Raw genomic sequence first — 16,722 nt, forward strand, 5'->3', positions numbered from 1 at the left:
AACTAGGTCTTATTTGTAGTCCAGTGCTTCAAGTTCTCTTGCACCATAGATGCTTTGCAGATTTTGGATTTCCCTCTTTCCTATCACTGCATAGGTGAAGCTATTCTAGAGGTGGTTCCCTCTTTCCTATCACTGCATAGGTGAAGCTATTCTAGAGGTGGTTCCCTCTTTCCTATCACTGCATAGGTGAAGCTATTCTAGAGGTGGTTCCCTCTTTCTTATCACTGCATAGGTGAAGCCATTCTAGAGGTGGTTCCCTCTTTCCTATCACTGCATAGGTGAAGCCATTATATAGAGGTGGTTCCCTCTTTCCTATCACTGCATAGGTGAAGCCATTAAAGAGGTGGCCTTCTGCTGAATAATTTTAGAACCTGAAATTATTGTGATGTGTGATAACTCTGGATGAGTAGCTTTCTAAAACACATAGGAGATACTTAAGGAAGAAGTTTAAAGTAAAGAATTGATTTATTTTTTTAATCATGGAATCAACCAGGTTGGAAGAGACCTCCAAGATCAGCCAGTCCAACCTAGCACCCAGCCCTAGCCACTCAACTAGACCATGGCACTAAGTGCCTCATCCAGGCTTTGCTTCAACACCTCCAGGGACAGTGACTTCACCACCTCCCTGGGCAGCCCATTCCAATGCCAATCACTCTTTCTGCCAACACCTTCCTCCTAACTTCCAGCCCAGACCTCCCCCGGCACATCTTGAGACTGTGTCCCCAAGTTTGCTTGAGGACAAGGTAGTGTTAGAGGGAAAATTAATTACCAAAGTATCCCAAAGGAAAAGGTCTGGGAAATGTGTCTAAATGGTAGCTTTGCAATTTTCCACATGTAAAGCATAAAAAGAGAAACAGATTTAATTGGTATGCCAGAGAAATAGACTTCAAAAATCTCACAGATAAAAGCCCTGCTGAAGGCAGACAGTGAAAAAATGGTGTTTTTTCTAAATGCTCACTTTCTGAAATACAGTTAAGGGTTAAGTCTATCTTTATAAAGTAGGAGCTGTCAAATGATTGTTTGAAATTGTAATTAAGCTGAATATTTACAAATGGTCTTTACTTTTTGCATGCACTGATGATGTACTCAGTAACTGTAGAACAGCAAAGTTAAAACACCCCCTGTGCTCAGCACTGGTCAGGCCACACCTTGAGTGCTGTGTCCAGTTCTGGGCCCCTCAATTCAAGAGAGATGTTGAGGTGCTGGAAGGTGTCGAGAGAAGGGCAGCAAAGCTGGTGAGGGGCCTGGAACACAAACCCTATGAGGAGAGGCTGAGGGAGCTGGGGGTGTTTAGCCTGAAGAAGAGGAGGCTCAGGGGGGACCTCATTGCTGTGTACAACTACCTGAAGGGACATTGTAGCCAGGTGGGGGTTGGTCTCTTCTCCCAGGCAACCAGCAACAGAACAAGAGGACACAGTCTCAAGTTGTGCTGGGGAAAGTCGAGGCTGGATGTTAGGAGGAAGTTGTTGGCAGAGAGAGTGATTGGCATTGGAATGGGCTGCCCAGGGAGGTGGTGGAGTCACCGTGCCTGGAGGTGTTCAAGCAAAGCCTGGATGAGGCACTTAGTGCCATGGTCTGGTTGAGTGGCTAGGGCTGGGTGCTAGGTTGGCCTGGCTGATCTTGGAGGTCTCTTCCAGCCTGGCTGATTCTATGATTATGTGTTAGTTATTCAGTAAGTTTAGGACTCTTATTTTCCTGTTATTGTAAAACTCAGTTCAAGCATCATTCAGAAACACAGGATTCAGCAACTTTTGAGTTCACATTTTCTATACTTGACAAGATGGCAGAACTATCAGAGCTTATTTTTTTCCACATGTAACAGAACACATAAAGCACTGATTTTAATAAGTCTTAAGTTCATTAGCATTTACTCTTTTTTTTAGGGATTATATGGTATTGATAGGTTCTACCTACATTTTCAGGCTTTGTTGAAACTGAGCAGAGCACAGTGTTTGTTTTAGGGACAGAGAGAATGCTGCTTGCGAGTAGTCATAATCTCCTACAACATGGCATTTATATTCTGCTTTTCTGCTTAGGAAGCACAGAAAAGATAAAGCCACAGAAATTCCAATAAAATACTGTTTTGACAAACTGAATTCCAGTTTTTCTTTTAGAACAATAGAAAATGGTTATGTTTAAAAAGACAAAAGGGGCAAATAAACCAACAAGATGTTTTTAGTGACTTCCATCTCCTGTTGTCTTCAAAACATTATTTTGCAGGACATATTTGGGATTTTCTGGTATTGCTCAGATGCAGAGCAATAATTTACTACTTTCATCTTGTAAAATGATTACCCATGGAATTAGAGTATTTTTCCCTTTCAGTTTTGTTGCAACAAAATATGTAAAGATGTCTTTCTGCATAGCATTAGAACATTTCAGCAGAATTAGAATGGTGAAATATGATTTGGTTTTTATTTAGGTTGAAGTCAAGTGAACTCTCAACTAACATTGCTTTAAAGGTTTGACTTGAATTTGACTCATTTTGCATTGCTTGGAGCTGTCTAAAGGAATGTGATTTTACTAAGTCTAACCCTTTCCTTACTGCAAATATACCTCAGCTGTTCTTGGCATGGGTTTCTAGCTATTCTCTAGGAAGATATCTCTAGAGACAATTTTATGGGAAAGAATATGAATAAAACTGAATATTTTCATAGAATCATAGAACCAACCAGGTTGGAAGAGACCTCCAGGATCAGCCAGTCCAACCTAGCACCCAGCCCTAGCCAGTCAACCCGACCATGGCACTAAGTGCCTCATCCAGTCCTCTCTTGAACACCTCCAGGGACAGTGACTTCAACACCTCCCTGGGCAGCCCATTCCAATGGCAGTCACTCTGGCAACAACTTCCTCCTAACATCCAGCCTATATTTAAAATTAGGAGGTTAATCATGGATTTAAAGCCTGAATTATTGCTACCTGGTTGGATTTTTTTTAATTAAAAGAATGAAGCCACCTACTAATTCCCATTATCATCATAGTAGTTATAAGATGCTTAGCAGTTTAAATCGTGCAAGTGATGATTTTATGACAACTGTTGTTTGCATTATTGATATAGGTTGGGTAGCCAACAGCTGCATTTAGATGGAAAGAGAAAAGAAGTAATTCTAGCAGTTTTTCATCTTATTTGGGAATCTTTACATTCATTTTCCATGCTGAGAACCTGGCTAGCTCCTTCTGTGGATCTTTGAGCTGTATCTGAGTAGATTAATCATGGGAAAGCAAGTAGTTTAGAATCATAGAATCAACCAGGTTGGAAGAGACCTCCAAGATCAGCCAGGCCAACCTAGCACCCAGCCCTAGCCAGTCAGCTAGACCATGGCACTAAGTGCCTCATCCAGGCTTTGGTTCAACACCTCCAGGGACAGCAACTCCACCACCTCCCTGGGCAGCTCATTCCAATGCCAATCACTCTCTCTGCCAACAACTTCCTCCTAACATCCAGCCTAGACTTCTCCTGGCACAGCTTGAGACTGTGTCCCCTTGTTCTGTTGCTGGTTGCCTGGGAGAAGAGACCAACCCCCACCTGGCTACAACCTCCCTTCAGGTAGTTGTAGACAGCAATGAGGTCCCCCCTGTGAGCCTCCTCTTCTCCAGGCTGCACACCCCCAGCTCCCTCAGCCTCTCCTCATAGGGTTTGTGTTCCAGGCCCCTCACCAGCTTTGTTGCCCTTCTCTGGACACCTTCCAGCACCTCCTTCATGTATATCTCTAGCCTTAAATTTGACAGTTTAGTGATTAAAAGGCATTTGATGAGAATTTCTCCCTTATCTTAAAATTTCTAATCAACCTTCTGGGCATAGCTACCTTTAATATTTTTTTCTTTTTCATGCTATTGCATTTTGATTTACATACCTTCTTAGTAGCTTTTTAGAGGAATAAAGCCAGTGCTGAAGCTGCTGCACTTTGGCTATTCTCTTTCAAAAGGTTTCAGAAGAAAACAGTTCCACAACCCAAAGCTCCCCCAAAGCAGGGGGGGAAGTCTGAATTTAATTATACTCCAAGTCACAAGAATTTATTTTATATTAGAACAGTCTCCAAAAACACCATCTGCTATAACATGCTTGCCTTTTGTTCTCCTTTTAATAAGAAATTTCATGCCTACAGCACACAAATAACTGCCTTAGACAGAAAAAAACAGCTAAAGGATTGAAATGTATTTGGCAAGGTCGCTTTAATATTTGACACAGTTTTTCTCTCCAAGTGTTTGTTTGAGGTTGTAGCTTTGTTTCTTGTTCCTACTGCATGTGCTTGAAAATTTTAATCTCTTCAAGGCTTTTTTATTATTAGCTGCAATAAAGAATTTTTAGGTATTTCCTACACTTTTTTTATGGGGTAATAAAAAGACTTACAGTATATTGTGATGTAAGGTTACTGACCCTTAATATTATCTTTAATATCTTTTCTCCAATTGTTAAGAATGCCTAAAATTCTTCATGTTTTTTTATACATTGATTAAGTCTAATTACCTAATAATTAGAATACACTTTGCATTCACAGGCACTTGCAGACCAATTTGAAGATGCAAACACATCAGTATCTGAACGCATGAAGATATTCTACTGTTGTCAAGTGCCTCCACGCTGGGCCATACAGGTGTGAAACAATCCCAATTCAAGCTTCACTTAAAAGTCTATGATTATTTTTGATGCTGCATGAGTCCAAGGTCAAAAGAGTATGATATGATCTTGGATTGAAACACTCTAGAAGTGAAAGACGCAACCTAACAACACACATTCCCATTTTTCTAACGGAAGGAGTTCTACAGTGTTTTGCTTTCAGTATTTGTGTTCTGCCATGCACAGAATCATAGAATCAATCAGGTTGGAAGAGACCTCTTCTGAGGGAGCTGGGGGTGTTTAGCCTGGAGAAGAGGAGGCTCAGGGGGGACCTCATTGCTGTCTACAACTACCTGAAGGGAGGTTGTAGCCAGGTGGAGGTTGGTCTCTTCTCCCAGGCAACCAGCAACAGAACAAGGGGACACAGCCTCAAGTTGTGCTGGGGGAAGTACAGGCTGGATGTTAGGAGGAAGTTCTTCACAGATAGAGTGATTGGCATTGGAATGGGCTGCCCAGGGAGGTGGTGGAGTCACCATCCCTGGAGGTGTTCAAGCAAAGCCTGGATGAGGCACTTAGTGCCATGGTGTAGTTGAGTGGCTAGGGCTGGGTGCTAGGTTGGCCTGGCTGATCTTGGAGGTCTCTTCCAACCTGGTTGATTCGATGATTCTGTGATTTCCCAAAGTGTGAGGGGGGTGGAGAACTCCCAAACCCCATCACACTAAGGTATATCAAGCTAACAAATAATGACTTTGTTAGGGATTTTCAGAGTTTTTTACATGTTTATATCAAATAATTGTATTCAGTTCTTAATTTTCTGACCCATGGTCTAGTCCCATATGGTAACTCCTTGAATTTGTAATAGATACTGGACCCAACCCCAGTATCTATATAGAGAGATCCATGACTTCTGTGGAGAGCTACAGAGAATCTCTTCTGGGTCACCAAAAGCCTTGCAAAGCTTCAGTGTAGAGGATCTCAGAGCATAATTAGGTGTCCCTATACAAACTGCTCCCATTTGTTTTTGCAAACCAAATTGTCCATCTAACATAGTAAATAAGTTAGCCTTTCTTCAAAGGTGAAAACCTAGACACAATGTTAATCTTCTCCTAAAAAAACCCGGAAAGGCCAAAAGCAGTTTTTCAAAGCTGTGAAAACACCTTGTTTGGTTTTGAACTGAAAAGATTACTCACTCGTTTTCATAAGCAGACTGAAATAATAACTGAGTTTGAAATAACAAAGATGCTGACTTACCTGTGAGGAAAACTCAGCTAAGAAGTTGAACCTGAGCTCAAATTCAATACTGGTTTGATTGGAAAAACCTATTGTAGTGCCTGTTGGAATAGTGATTTCTCACAAGTACCCAACTAAACTGTCAGAGCCTTTCTCTCCATCTGTATTTTTTTCAGAGGTACTATGGCAAAGCTCAGTAATCCTGCAGCCTCTGTTTCCCATTCAGCACTCTCAACACACTGTTGCAGCTGCTCTCCAGAAGGATGAGCCATGTGCCCTCATTTAAGGGGTGAAAGTTCAGCTCTCTCAATTCATCTTTGTCATGGCTGTTTCCATTTTTGCATTATACTATTAATTAATTCAAAGAAATCCATGAACAGAAGACACATCAAACCGTTGACTGGCTAGGGCTGGGTGCTAGGTTGGACTGGCTGATCTTCAAGGTCTCTTCCAACCTGGTTGATTCTATGATTCTATTGAGGGTGGGGGTTTTGAAGTACATACATTGTTTGAGGCTCAAGTTGAAGTTTCAAGAAAATAATTTCATGTTCTCTGTCTACTGCTTCTTGATGTCAGAAATGTCTCATAACTTTTTTAGGGTGCAAATAGTACCTGCTTACCTCTTTTGAGTAACTTGGGATGTCTTATCTTCCCAGCGACAGCTTGCAAACTTACTGTTTGAGCTAGGATGCACCAGCTCTGCCTTGCAGATATTTGAGGAGCTGGAAATGTGGGAAGATGCAGTAATCTGCTATGAAAGAGCAGGACAGCATGGAAAGGTAAGAAAAGTGTGGTTTACAGCTGAGATCCTGTCCTGCAATTAGCATCTGAAGTATGAGAGACTGTCTGGCTTGAGCTGTCAGTTCTCCAAGGGCACTACATCTTCTGAGGAGAGTCTGTGTAGGAGAAACGGACACATGGCACGAGTCTGTCATAACCTGTGAACGCTAAATAAACAGGATTTGGAGTCATGGCCACATGAAGTAGAATCTGGTAAATAAGAACTTAAGTAAGAAGGTTGTGATAGTGGTGTTCCCCAAGGATCAGTGCTGGGCCAAGTCCTATTCAGCATCTTTATTGATGATCTGTATGAGGGGATTGAGTCCAGCATCAGTAAGTTTGCAGATGACACCAAGCTAGGAGCAGGTGTGGAGCTGTTGGAAGGTAGGAGAGCCCTGCAGAGGGACCTGGACAGGCCAATCACTCTCTCTGCCAACAACTTCCTCCTAACATCCAGCCTAGACTTCCCCCAGCACAACTTGAGACTGTGTCCCCTTGTTCTCTTGCTGGTTGCCTGGGAGAAGAGGCCAACCCCCACCTGGCTACAGCCTCCCTTCAGGTAGTTGTAGACAGCAATGAGGTCAGCCCTGAGCCTCCTCTTCTCCAGGCTGCACACCCCCAGCTCCCTCAGCCTCTCCTCATAGGGTTTGTATTCCAGACCCCTCACCAGCTTTGTTGCCCTTCTCTGGACACCTTCCAGCACCTCAACATCTCTCTTGAATTGAGGGGCCCAGAACTGGACACAGCACTCAAGGTGTGGCCTGAGCAGTGCTGAGTACAGGGGCAGAATAACCTCCCTTGTCTTACTGGCCACACTGTTCCTGAGCCAGGCCAGGATGCCATTGGCTCTCTTGGCCACCTGGGCACACTGCTGCCTCATCTTCAGCCTACTATCTACCAGTACCCCCAGGTCCCTCTCTGCCTGGCTGCTCTCCAGCCACTCTCTCCCCAGCCTGTAGCACTGCTTGGGGTTGTGGCCAAAGTGCAGAACCCTGCACTTGACTTTGTTAAATCTCATCCCAAATGTGTGTGCCTTTATGATACCATAAGCTCTAAGGCTATACTTAAACTAATTTGAGCTTGTAGAGTGCAGAGTTATAATTTTAAATAATAGGGGGAAAAGGCAAAATTTCTGATACTTGCATGGGTTTTTTTCTTAACTGTCATGCACCAATGCTTAGATTCTGGTCACTGTAAATGGACAGATATGTCTTGCTGGCAAATTCTCTGTCACATTATGCATGCCTTGGGGATAGTATGCTAATATCCCAGTCCCTGCAGTACAGTGGAGAAATGGAGGTCAGTGTTTTCTATTTCCTGGAAATGCATTCTGTCCTAGTTATATTCACAGGCTGCCCTTGGGGGGTTATGAAAATGCTACTCAGAGAATAGAACAGGATATCGACACAGGAAACTCTTAGAAATGCTTTCAGAATGAGGGTTTGTGCTGTGCTTTGAAAAACAGAAATGCTGTGTAAGTACTGAGTAATGGTAGTGCTGGAGAAAGATACCAGCTTCAGACCAAAAGAAGCCAGAAAATGAGCATGCTTTAGCTGTAAACTGAGGGGAGTGACTATTTGTGCTCCTTCTCAGAAGGCTCTCAAAACTTTTTATTAAACAGTGTTTTCAAGCATAGTAATTATTCTTCCAGAAATGCACATTTTCTACTTGCTGTAGTCTTTTAGCAGACTTGTTGCAAAAGGAGGCCTTATTCTCCATGCATTTAGTGGGAACTGGTGTTGAAAAGCCTCCTTCTCCCCTCTTTGGAGAGTGAAGGTGTCTTGGGGATCTTGAAAACAGTATTTACATTGGAGAATTCATTTTTGTTAAGGTGTAAGAAGTCTCTCCAACCTTGCTGAAAATAGATAGTACACTAAAAATGGTGTCATTTCCTTGCTAAAGGAAAAAGAAGGGTAAACCAGAGACACAAATTTTTCATTCTTCCTTTTCAAGCGAGGCCTTTAACCCTTGCAGGAGCTCTAGAGCATGGCTGCTGACCTTTGAGGAGTTTGTGACATCTTCTTTATAGGGAGAATATATATGCCATGGTCTAAATACTGGCTAGGGCTGGGTGATCTTGGAGGACTCTTCCAGCCTGGTTGATGCTATGATTCTATGATTCTGACCTTGGAAGTGCCCTACAGAGGAAGAGGTAAAGAAGTGGCATGCAATGCACTTTTCACCTCAGAGCTGCTTTTTATACAGCAACATATATATTTTTTTTCCCTTTATCTGAAGGGGGAAAAATGCTTACCTTTTGTTTCCTGAAGTGGTTACTGCTAGAATAAAGCACTCCCTGCTTGAGAAAAAAAATGGTCTTAAAGATTTACTAATAAAATGTTCCTTTAATCTTGTCATAGCAAGTAATGGAGACAGAGAAGCAGAAATAAATTGCCCTTTAAGCAAACCTTCTGCAGGTGCCTTGCTAGGCAAGGTTTGCTAGTGCCTTGATTGGCACAATTCTGTGTTGTTATCAGTAATTTCTTTGGCTTTCTTTGGAGAATTGTTCTACAGGAACTTGAAAACGTTTGTCATTTTTCTTTGGAGAATTGTTCTACAGGAACTGGAAAACATTTGTCATTTAGCTTTTTTTTCTCATTTTCACCCTCTAATTTTCTTCTTAACAGCATCCCACTTTTCCTAGTTTAGTATCTCTTCAGAAGTCTAAACAACACATCCCTTCTGCCTTCTCATTTGTGCATTTCAAATACTTCCCAAAACTTTCCAAAAGATTTACTGTTGTTTTGTTTAACAAAACTCATTCTAAGAATTAAGTGTTAAGATTACTATGCACTAAATATTTCAAACCAAAGTAATTTCTGTAGGGATGATTTTCAGAGAATTAATTTTACCAACTGGAGGAAGAGACTTTTAATTGTCTAGGGACCATCTGAAGAGCAAAGCAAGCAGTTTTTGTAAAGAGAAGAAAAAAATCATTTAAATGCAGAAAGACATTTGGTAAATGCATAATAAATCATTTAAAGGCAGCTTTCCTAATAGCTAAATTGGCTGTGCTAGAAAAAAAATTGTCAGACTTAAACTGTGCGACAGACTGTGTTGGATCTTGGTTCTGAAGGCTCAAATAGATCTTTTTGGTTAGAAAAGTTAGAGTGAGCTGAATTAAGCACATTACATCTTTGCAGTGGGGGCCTGAGGTGAGAGTTCTTTCTGAACAACAGATCGTTTGTCTCACTCTAACTCTTCAAAAAGCCAGGAGCCACAAAAAGCAGTCTATTACTTGTTTGAAAGAGAAACAGTGGGTTTATTGTTAGAGCAAGATAGTCACCCTGAGATAAAGAGCTTTCAAAGGTTGGTTACAGCCCAAAATAGCTGTCTGGGAGACCTGGCTTGGTCTTCTTTTCCATAATGCTATATATATATTCTGAATCTATTTTATCTCTACATTTAGATTCATTTATAACTTCCACATCTTACATACAAGAGTAGCATTTCCAAAACCTGCTGTATGAAAGTAGGTGTGTCTTCAGATATAATCCAAGGGAAATAACTATTTTCAGCAAACAACAGTTAGTGAAAAAGAATGAGAGTTGTTGCAAGAGTATTTACTACCATATAGAGATGATGAACTGCTAGGATTGCACATACCTTAATGCTGCTGATAGTGGTGTCACAGTATCATCAGGGTTGGAAGAGACCTCACAGATCATCAAGTCCAACCCTTTACCACAGAGCTCAAGGCTAGACCATGGCACCAAGTGCCACGTCCAACCTTGCCTTGAAGTGTCCCAGGGACAGCGACTCCACCACCTCCCCGGGCAGCCCATTCCAGTGTCCAATGACTCTCTCAGTGAAGAACTTTCTCCTCACCTCCAGCCTAAATCTCCCCTGGCGCAGCCTTAGGTGCAGGTTGGATGCTAAGGACTGATATCTGCTAAGGACTGATGTTTGCTCTTACGACAGAGTAGACATCAAAGATATAAAATGAGGAGCAAACAGCTTCTTGTTTCAATGGATATATTTCCCTCAGTGCAGAAAACCAATTCTGTTGTTCCCTGGGTGCATTAAACCATATTATGTTGATGTAAAAGTGTTTGGAGCTTTTTAAAAGCGGTTTGGAATCAGATTTTCTCCAGTCTGGATCAAAACGATGTTTCCTTGCTATCCCACTCTTTACTCTTCAGCTGAAGCCAGCAAGGTGCTAAGGTGATGTGTTCAAAGAGGTGATTAACTGAAAAGAAGCTGTCCCACTATGTGTTGATTTCTTTTTGTTCTTTAACAGGCAGAAGAAATACTCAGACGGGAGCTAGAGAAAAAGGAAACCCCAGGCTTATACTGTTTGCTTGGTGATGTTCTTAAAGACCACCAGTACTATGACAAGGCCTGGGAGCTCTCCAGGCACCGCAGTGCCCGTGCCCAGCGCTCCAAAGGCCTCCTCCATCTCCGCAACAAGGAATTCAGGGAATGTGTGGAGTGCTTTGAACGTTCGGTGCGGATCAACCCTATGCAGGTTGGGAAGTGATACACACATGGCTTTGTTTGAGTTGGTGTGTTCAGTTTGGAACAGTGATGCACTTTTTAAGAAGGCAGTTCTGTGCACAGCTGTCAAAGTAACAGCTCCCTGCTTGGAAGATTTTTCACCATGTACAAAACCAGTACCTGAGTGGAATGAAGGCATCGTTTTGCTTTCAGGTCTTTGCATGTGGCTAACTCTCTGCTAGTACAGTTCTACTTTGTGATGGTTTGAGTGTTCCCTGCCCCCCCACACTTTGGAAATCACCCAGACTAGACTCAGCTGGCTCTGGAAACTGAATGAAGCTTATATTTACAGCTTAGCACAATGTACAAGCAGATATTTACAGTAGATACAGTTATAGACAGAAATATACAAGGGAAAAGGTAATACAGAAACACAGCAGCCCTCCCAGAAACCTGAGTCCCCAGGAGGGGCTCCCAACCACCCCTTCACCTTCCCCCTACCCCTCTCAACCTTACCCCAGTCCCAAGGAAGAATGGAGGTTCGGCCAGGGGGTTAGGAAGCAAAGTGGATTAGGAGATAAAAACATAGGGTTAGGTTAGAAAGATGCAGCTCAGAGCTCACCAGCAGCAGAAGTGAGATATCTGCGTTTTGATTTTTGTTTTTATACATCTCAGCAAGCCTATGAGCGAGGTAGACATCAGCCTTGTTTTCCTTCCACAGCCTGTAATCTAGTCCTTCTCACCAAAACATTCTAGCTAGGCTCAAACTAGCACATGCTTCAAAGAGATCAAGCCTTTGCAGATGTACAGTTATCATCAAATCAGGAGCAAGCGTCAAGCAAAACAGTTACAAGAAGAATGCTGCATTGATTTTAATGAAACTATCCTTGTGCCTTATTTGTTGCCTTTGAGTTGCAAACTCTGATCTCTGTGTTTCAGATAAATCCTTTTCCAGTGTTCAGCTATGTCCTGCCCTGGAGTCACTGAGAAATGTTGTGTTACAATTGCCACGACACTGGCGTTTAGAACAGTGATGTACCAAAACTGAAAACAGGGTCAAAAAGGCTTCTCTTGATGCAGCTGGGTATTTGGAAAAGTCTTTTGCAAGCTCTTCTGCAGACAGTTTTTGTAACCTCCTTTCAGTTTCTCAGCCACTACAACCCATCTCGTTAAGGTCCACCTTGTAAAGGCATTGAGAATATAAGATAGCTTTGTGGTTGTTGCTAAAATAGTTGCTATTTCCAGGTCCATTTGAAACTAGGGTATTCCTCCTTCGTGCCCTCCAAGGAATACTGCAGGAGCTACTGCTTTGAGTTACACATAGCTAGCTGGACTTCTGCTTTAGAAAAAAAAAATCAGCTCTTTTGCCTTTCAAATCACTTATCCCAAAGCTTTTTCTGTATTTCAATGACATATGTTATTTCAGTGACTGAGAGACCTGTAGTCATTCAAACACCACTAGCTACAGGCCTCCACTAGACTCTACTGGTAACCACAACTCTCTGAGCTCCTGCATTGTCAATTCCCAATCCACCTCACTTTCCAGTCATATAATCCACACTTCCTAAGCTTACCTACTCAGATAGGAACTTTATTGAAACCAGGAGGCCTCACAGATAATTCAGGGCTGCAGAAGATGGGCCATAGGGCTCAGAACTGAGAAATGTTTTGCTGAGATGCTTTCTTATCTTGTGTCCTAAATTGGGCACAAGATAGGAAAGGAAGCTTAAAGTGAAGGTCACTCCAAGAAAAATAGAGCAGTTCATATAGGAAAGAGAACATTTCCTCCTCTTACTGCTCAGGAAGCTGTGTTTCAGATTCAGATGAGCTATTTCAAACAAATCAACTGAGCAAGTGGATAGTGTGGATTGACATATCACTGTCTTCTGAAGTCTATCTGTATTCTGTCACCACAGAAATGCATTGTTTCCTGTTCCAGGATGTCTTGTGAAGGAAGAGCAGAGAGGAAGATGATGCGAGGACTTTAATAGAGGGGTTATTCCCAGAATTGTGAATAATTTATCAAGTAAACAAGGACTCCTTAGCACAAACCTTTGTTTGTTTTGCGGTTATCAGAAACTTCTTTGGAGGAAGGAATTTTTAGACTGCAGCAGGTGATTCCCTACAGTATCTAATGGATAAAACCATTCTGTGTCAACTCTCTTTTATATTTTGTGTGCTCTTTGACACACTGGTTGATTTTGTTGAGATCTCTGGGGTAGTTCTTTGCAGTACAAGCCAACCACCATAGTAACCTTTGCAGAATTCGCAAAGAAACTAAAGCCTTACAGTACAAACACATCTGAAACTTGTCTTCAATAGCCTTACCACTCAGCTTCTTGCTATAGTGCATGCCTAGTGAATGACAGAAGCATTATTTCTTGCAATTTCTTCTTCAGCATCTTGCAAAGCTATATTGAGGCAATTCCAGTGATCAAAAAGCTTGTGCAGTCCATTCTCCAGCATAGCAAACCATGCAGCTTGTTAAGTTACAGATTTGTTAGTACCTGTGCTGAATGGTGTGTGGTTCTCTATAGCCAGCCACTTCTCATTTGAATTTTACAGACACATAGCACCTTTTCTGTGCCTGTACCATTCTCCACCATGTCACAGCTTAGAAGAAAAGAAGAAATCTCTTTTCTGCTTGACTATTTGACTCATAACTTCTCAGGCTGTTTTACTGAGTGTGAAGCAAGACAAGCAATCTCTCTCCAATCTGGGAAAAGGGTCACACTTGAGAAGCTAGCTTGCCATCTACATTGAATGTAAAGTTTAGAACAATGCAAGGAGAATGTTATTCTCAACAATTCTTCTCATTCATCTTGCAATAGTAGAAATAATTCAAACTCATATTGTAAATTCTTAGAATCATAGAATCAACCAGGTTGGCAGTGACCTCCAAGATCATCCAGTCCAACCTATCCAACCAAGATCATCCAGTCCAGCCCTATGCAATCAACTAGACCATGGCACTAAGTGCCTCATCCAGTCTTTTCTTGAACACCTCCAGGACAGCAACTCCACCACCTCCCTGGGCAGCCCATTCCAATGGCAAATTCCCTCTAATATCCAACATAAACCTCCTGTGTGGTGCAACATTGTAGATTTTGGACCATGGTTTATTGAGCTGTCAGTGCAGATCCTTTGCTTGATGCTGTTAACCATCACCAGCCAATGGGCAAGGAAAAAAACCTTGGAAGTCCACTTTATCCAGGGCACCAAAAAACCCAGCACTCAGCAGGCATCTGTTCAGTGTCTTGTGTAGGTACCATTTGTAGACACTGTATTTTGGAAGGCTTTTGGCTGGTCCTTACACTTACTTAAAACTATAGTAAATTCTGCTGGTGTGTTGCATTCAAAAGAAACTGAAAGAGAAAAGAGAGAAAGAGAACAGATAATAAGATAAGAGAGAAAAAAATATGCCAAAAAGAGTAATTGGTAATATACTCAGCTAGGATTTCACTCAACTGGAGCTCTTAAAATTGTATTGCAGTTACTAGCTCCAAAGATTAATTTTGATCTACAAGATACAGGTTGTTTCTAAACTGGCACTGTACCCCTAAGAGCATTCTGCATACAGGATATTGTTTATTCCAGTGCAGTGCTATTATGGTAGCTGAAAATCAGGTAAAAATCAGCGGCAGTGCATGTTTGAGCATCCAGGCAAAATGATTTCTTCTGTGCAGGAATATGTGTGCATATGTAGAGATATGTGTGTAACCATCTGTTTTTTCTCTGCAGCTAGGTGTGTGGTTTTCCTTGGGCTGTGCCTACATTGCTTTAGAAGGCTACGAAGGTGCCGCCAGAGCATTTCAGCGCTGTGTGACGCTGGAACCCGACGTATGTACTTTTCAACAAGCAATTCAGATGGCTTGTCTAAAAGCAGCAAGGATCTTTTCATTCTAAACAAGCAAAGCAATAATGGAAAACTTTTTTAAACCTTAGACCTTTGAATAAATGAAACTTGTGCATGAAGTGTCTGTTTTTGTCGAGAGGCATCCTAAAAATACTTGCCCGTGCTTTGTCCAAGTATGTGTGGGTGAACGTTAAAATAGGTTTCAGCACCAATTCCTTTATGCTTGCATACATTGCTTAAGCAGAGAAAAGGGAATGAACAAACTGTGAGTAGTGCTGAGAGATTTTTAATGGTATTAAACACTTAAGTCTCTAATCAACTTCTGCTGAGATAAAAGTCAAATAAGTGGTTGCACGAGCAGTAAATTAGTAAGTAACTGTTTATGAGCAGGGAGAATGGAGCTTGTCAGGTGGCTTCTCAGGATGCATGGAGCAAACGTGTACAATACTGCCAGCTGAGGGTGACTGTGCATTGAGATAATGGAAGTCTCAGCTGGATTGCCTCTTGGGAATGCACTGTCAATACTTTAGTCAAAAAGCCCAATGTGCAGCATGTTGCTTGCTTAGAGTTAATGCCACCTATTTGATGGAAGCTGTAGTTCCTTCTTTTCCCCAAGAGAAAAGAATGAGAGCAATGAAAGATAGTGGACAGTTCTTTTTTTTCATTAACAATAGGAAATAACTTACTTGGGGAAAAAAAAAGTACATACAGACAAGTCTCTGTTGAACTGGCATTTTTACTTTAGGTATTGATAGTTTTTTTGCTTAGTCCAATAGGTTTAACTTGCAAGCAGATACTAAGATTGTGTTCATTTATCACTCTGGGGTCTGTACTTGACTGTATTCATATGAACAAGGCATCTCAGTGGGTGAAGTGGCATTTCTTCTGTGCCTAAAGGATGCTGCCACAATGTCAGGAGGGGTTTTCATTAATTTAAGCCTCCAAAAGTTTTCCTAACCTGGTTTAAATGCTCTTGAGACTGAGGACAGCCTTCACTACCGAAGTATTGTAGTACCTAGGTTCTGTTCCTCAAATTCATACTTGCTGTCACTTTGAATTCAGTGGTGCAGCTTCAGTTTTACAGCAGGCTAAAGCAATGGGCAGGAATGATCTCTGTACGTGGCCCTACTGGTTTTACCAGGTTGTCTAAGAGCTTCATAATCCTTTTCAGCTAAAACAGTTGATAAACACTGTTGGAACTAACCCTATTAGTTTTACCTGAGATGCAGTAGGGGACATTCAGATGGGGTTTTTGCATTAACAGGGCTGTGCAGGTAAGTAGCTTCCAGTAGCTACTGAAAAGTGTTGAGCTGCTGGGAGCACTGACCTCTCAAGCCATCCCAATTAGACCCAGACTGGGATGCCTGTTTAAACAGAAGACAGGAGATGGCTTAGTGTACTCCAACCAGAAGGCAGTTAGTTGATATTTATATACCAGATTGTTTCTCTAGTTGATATTTATATAGCAGATTGTTTGTCTACTCAATAACATTTATTTATCTATTTCTATTTTAAGAGAATTCTTTCTATTTCAGTGTAGTATTTTGACTGCCTTTTAGAAAGTCTGTGTTATATGATTAGCAAAATCAATTCTATTTCACAGTAGTTTCTTCTCTGTGCTTTTGTCAAGTAAGCATAATATGAGTAATTCTTTTCAGATGTTCTCCTTCTATCATTACAGAATGCTGAGGCCTGGAACAATTTATCAACTGCTTATATCAGATTAAAACAGAAGTAAGTACTTCAAAAAGGTAATGCTTTGAAAGTAAATATTGGATACTAAGAAATTAGCAATTAGTTTCACTTTATTGCTTTAATTTGATTATGTTTAATCTACTCTTGTGACTTAATATACTAATTA

The 16,722-nt window shown here is 41.5% G+C and overlaps 1 protein-coding gene across 1 annotated transcript in view; it reads left to right on the plus strand.

Moving 5' to 3' along the window:
* TTC27 (tetratricopeptide repeat domain 27) overlaps window positions 1-16,722 on the plus strand; it is a 75,225-nt gene that overhangs the window by 45,349 nt on the left and 13,154 nt on the right. The window contains exons 11-15 of the mRNA XM_064158742.1: window positions 4,500-4,595; window positions 6,445-6,567; window positions 10,809-11,036; window positions 14,747-14,845; window positions 16,543-16,595. Coding sequence (XP_064014812.1) covers window positions 4,500-4,595; window positions 6,445-6,567; window positions 10,809-11,036; window positions 14,747-14,845; window positions 16,543-16,595 — 599 coding nt within the window. The remainder of the gene's footprint in view (window positions 1-4,499; window positions 4,596-6,444; window positions 6,568-10,808; window positions 11,037-14,746; window positions 14,846-16,542; window positions 16,596-16,722) is intronic.

This window comes from Pogoniulus pusillus, chromosome 18, assembly GCF_015220805.1.
Source record: "Pogoniulus pusillus isolate bPogPus1 chromosome 18, bPogPus1.pri, whole genome shotgun sequence".
Classification (NCBI taxonomy): Eukaryota; Metazoa; Chordata; class Aves; order Piciformes; family Lybiidae; genus Pogoniulus; species Pogoniulus pusillus.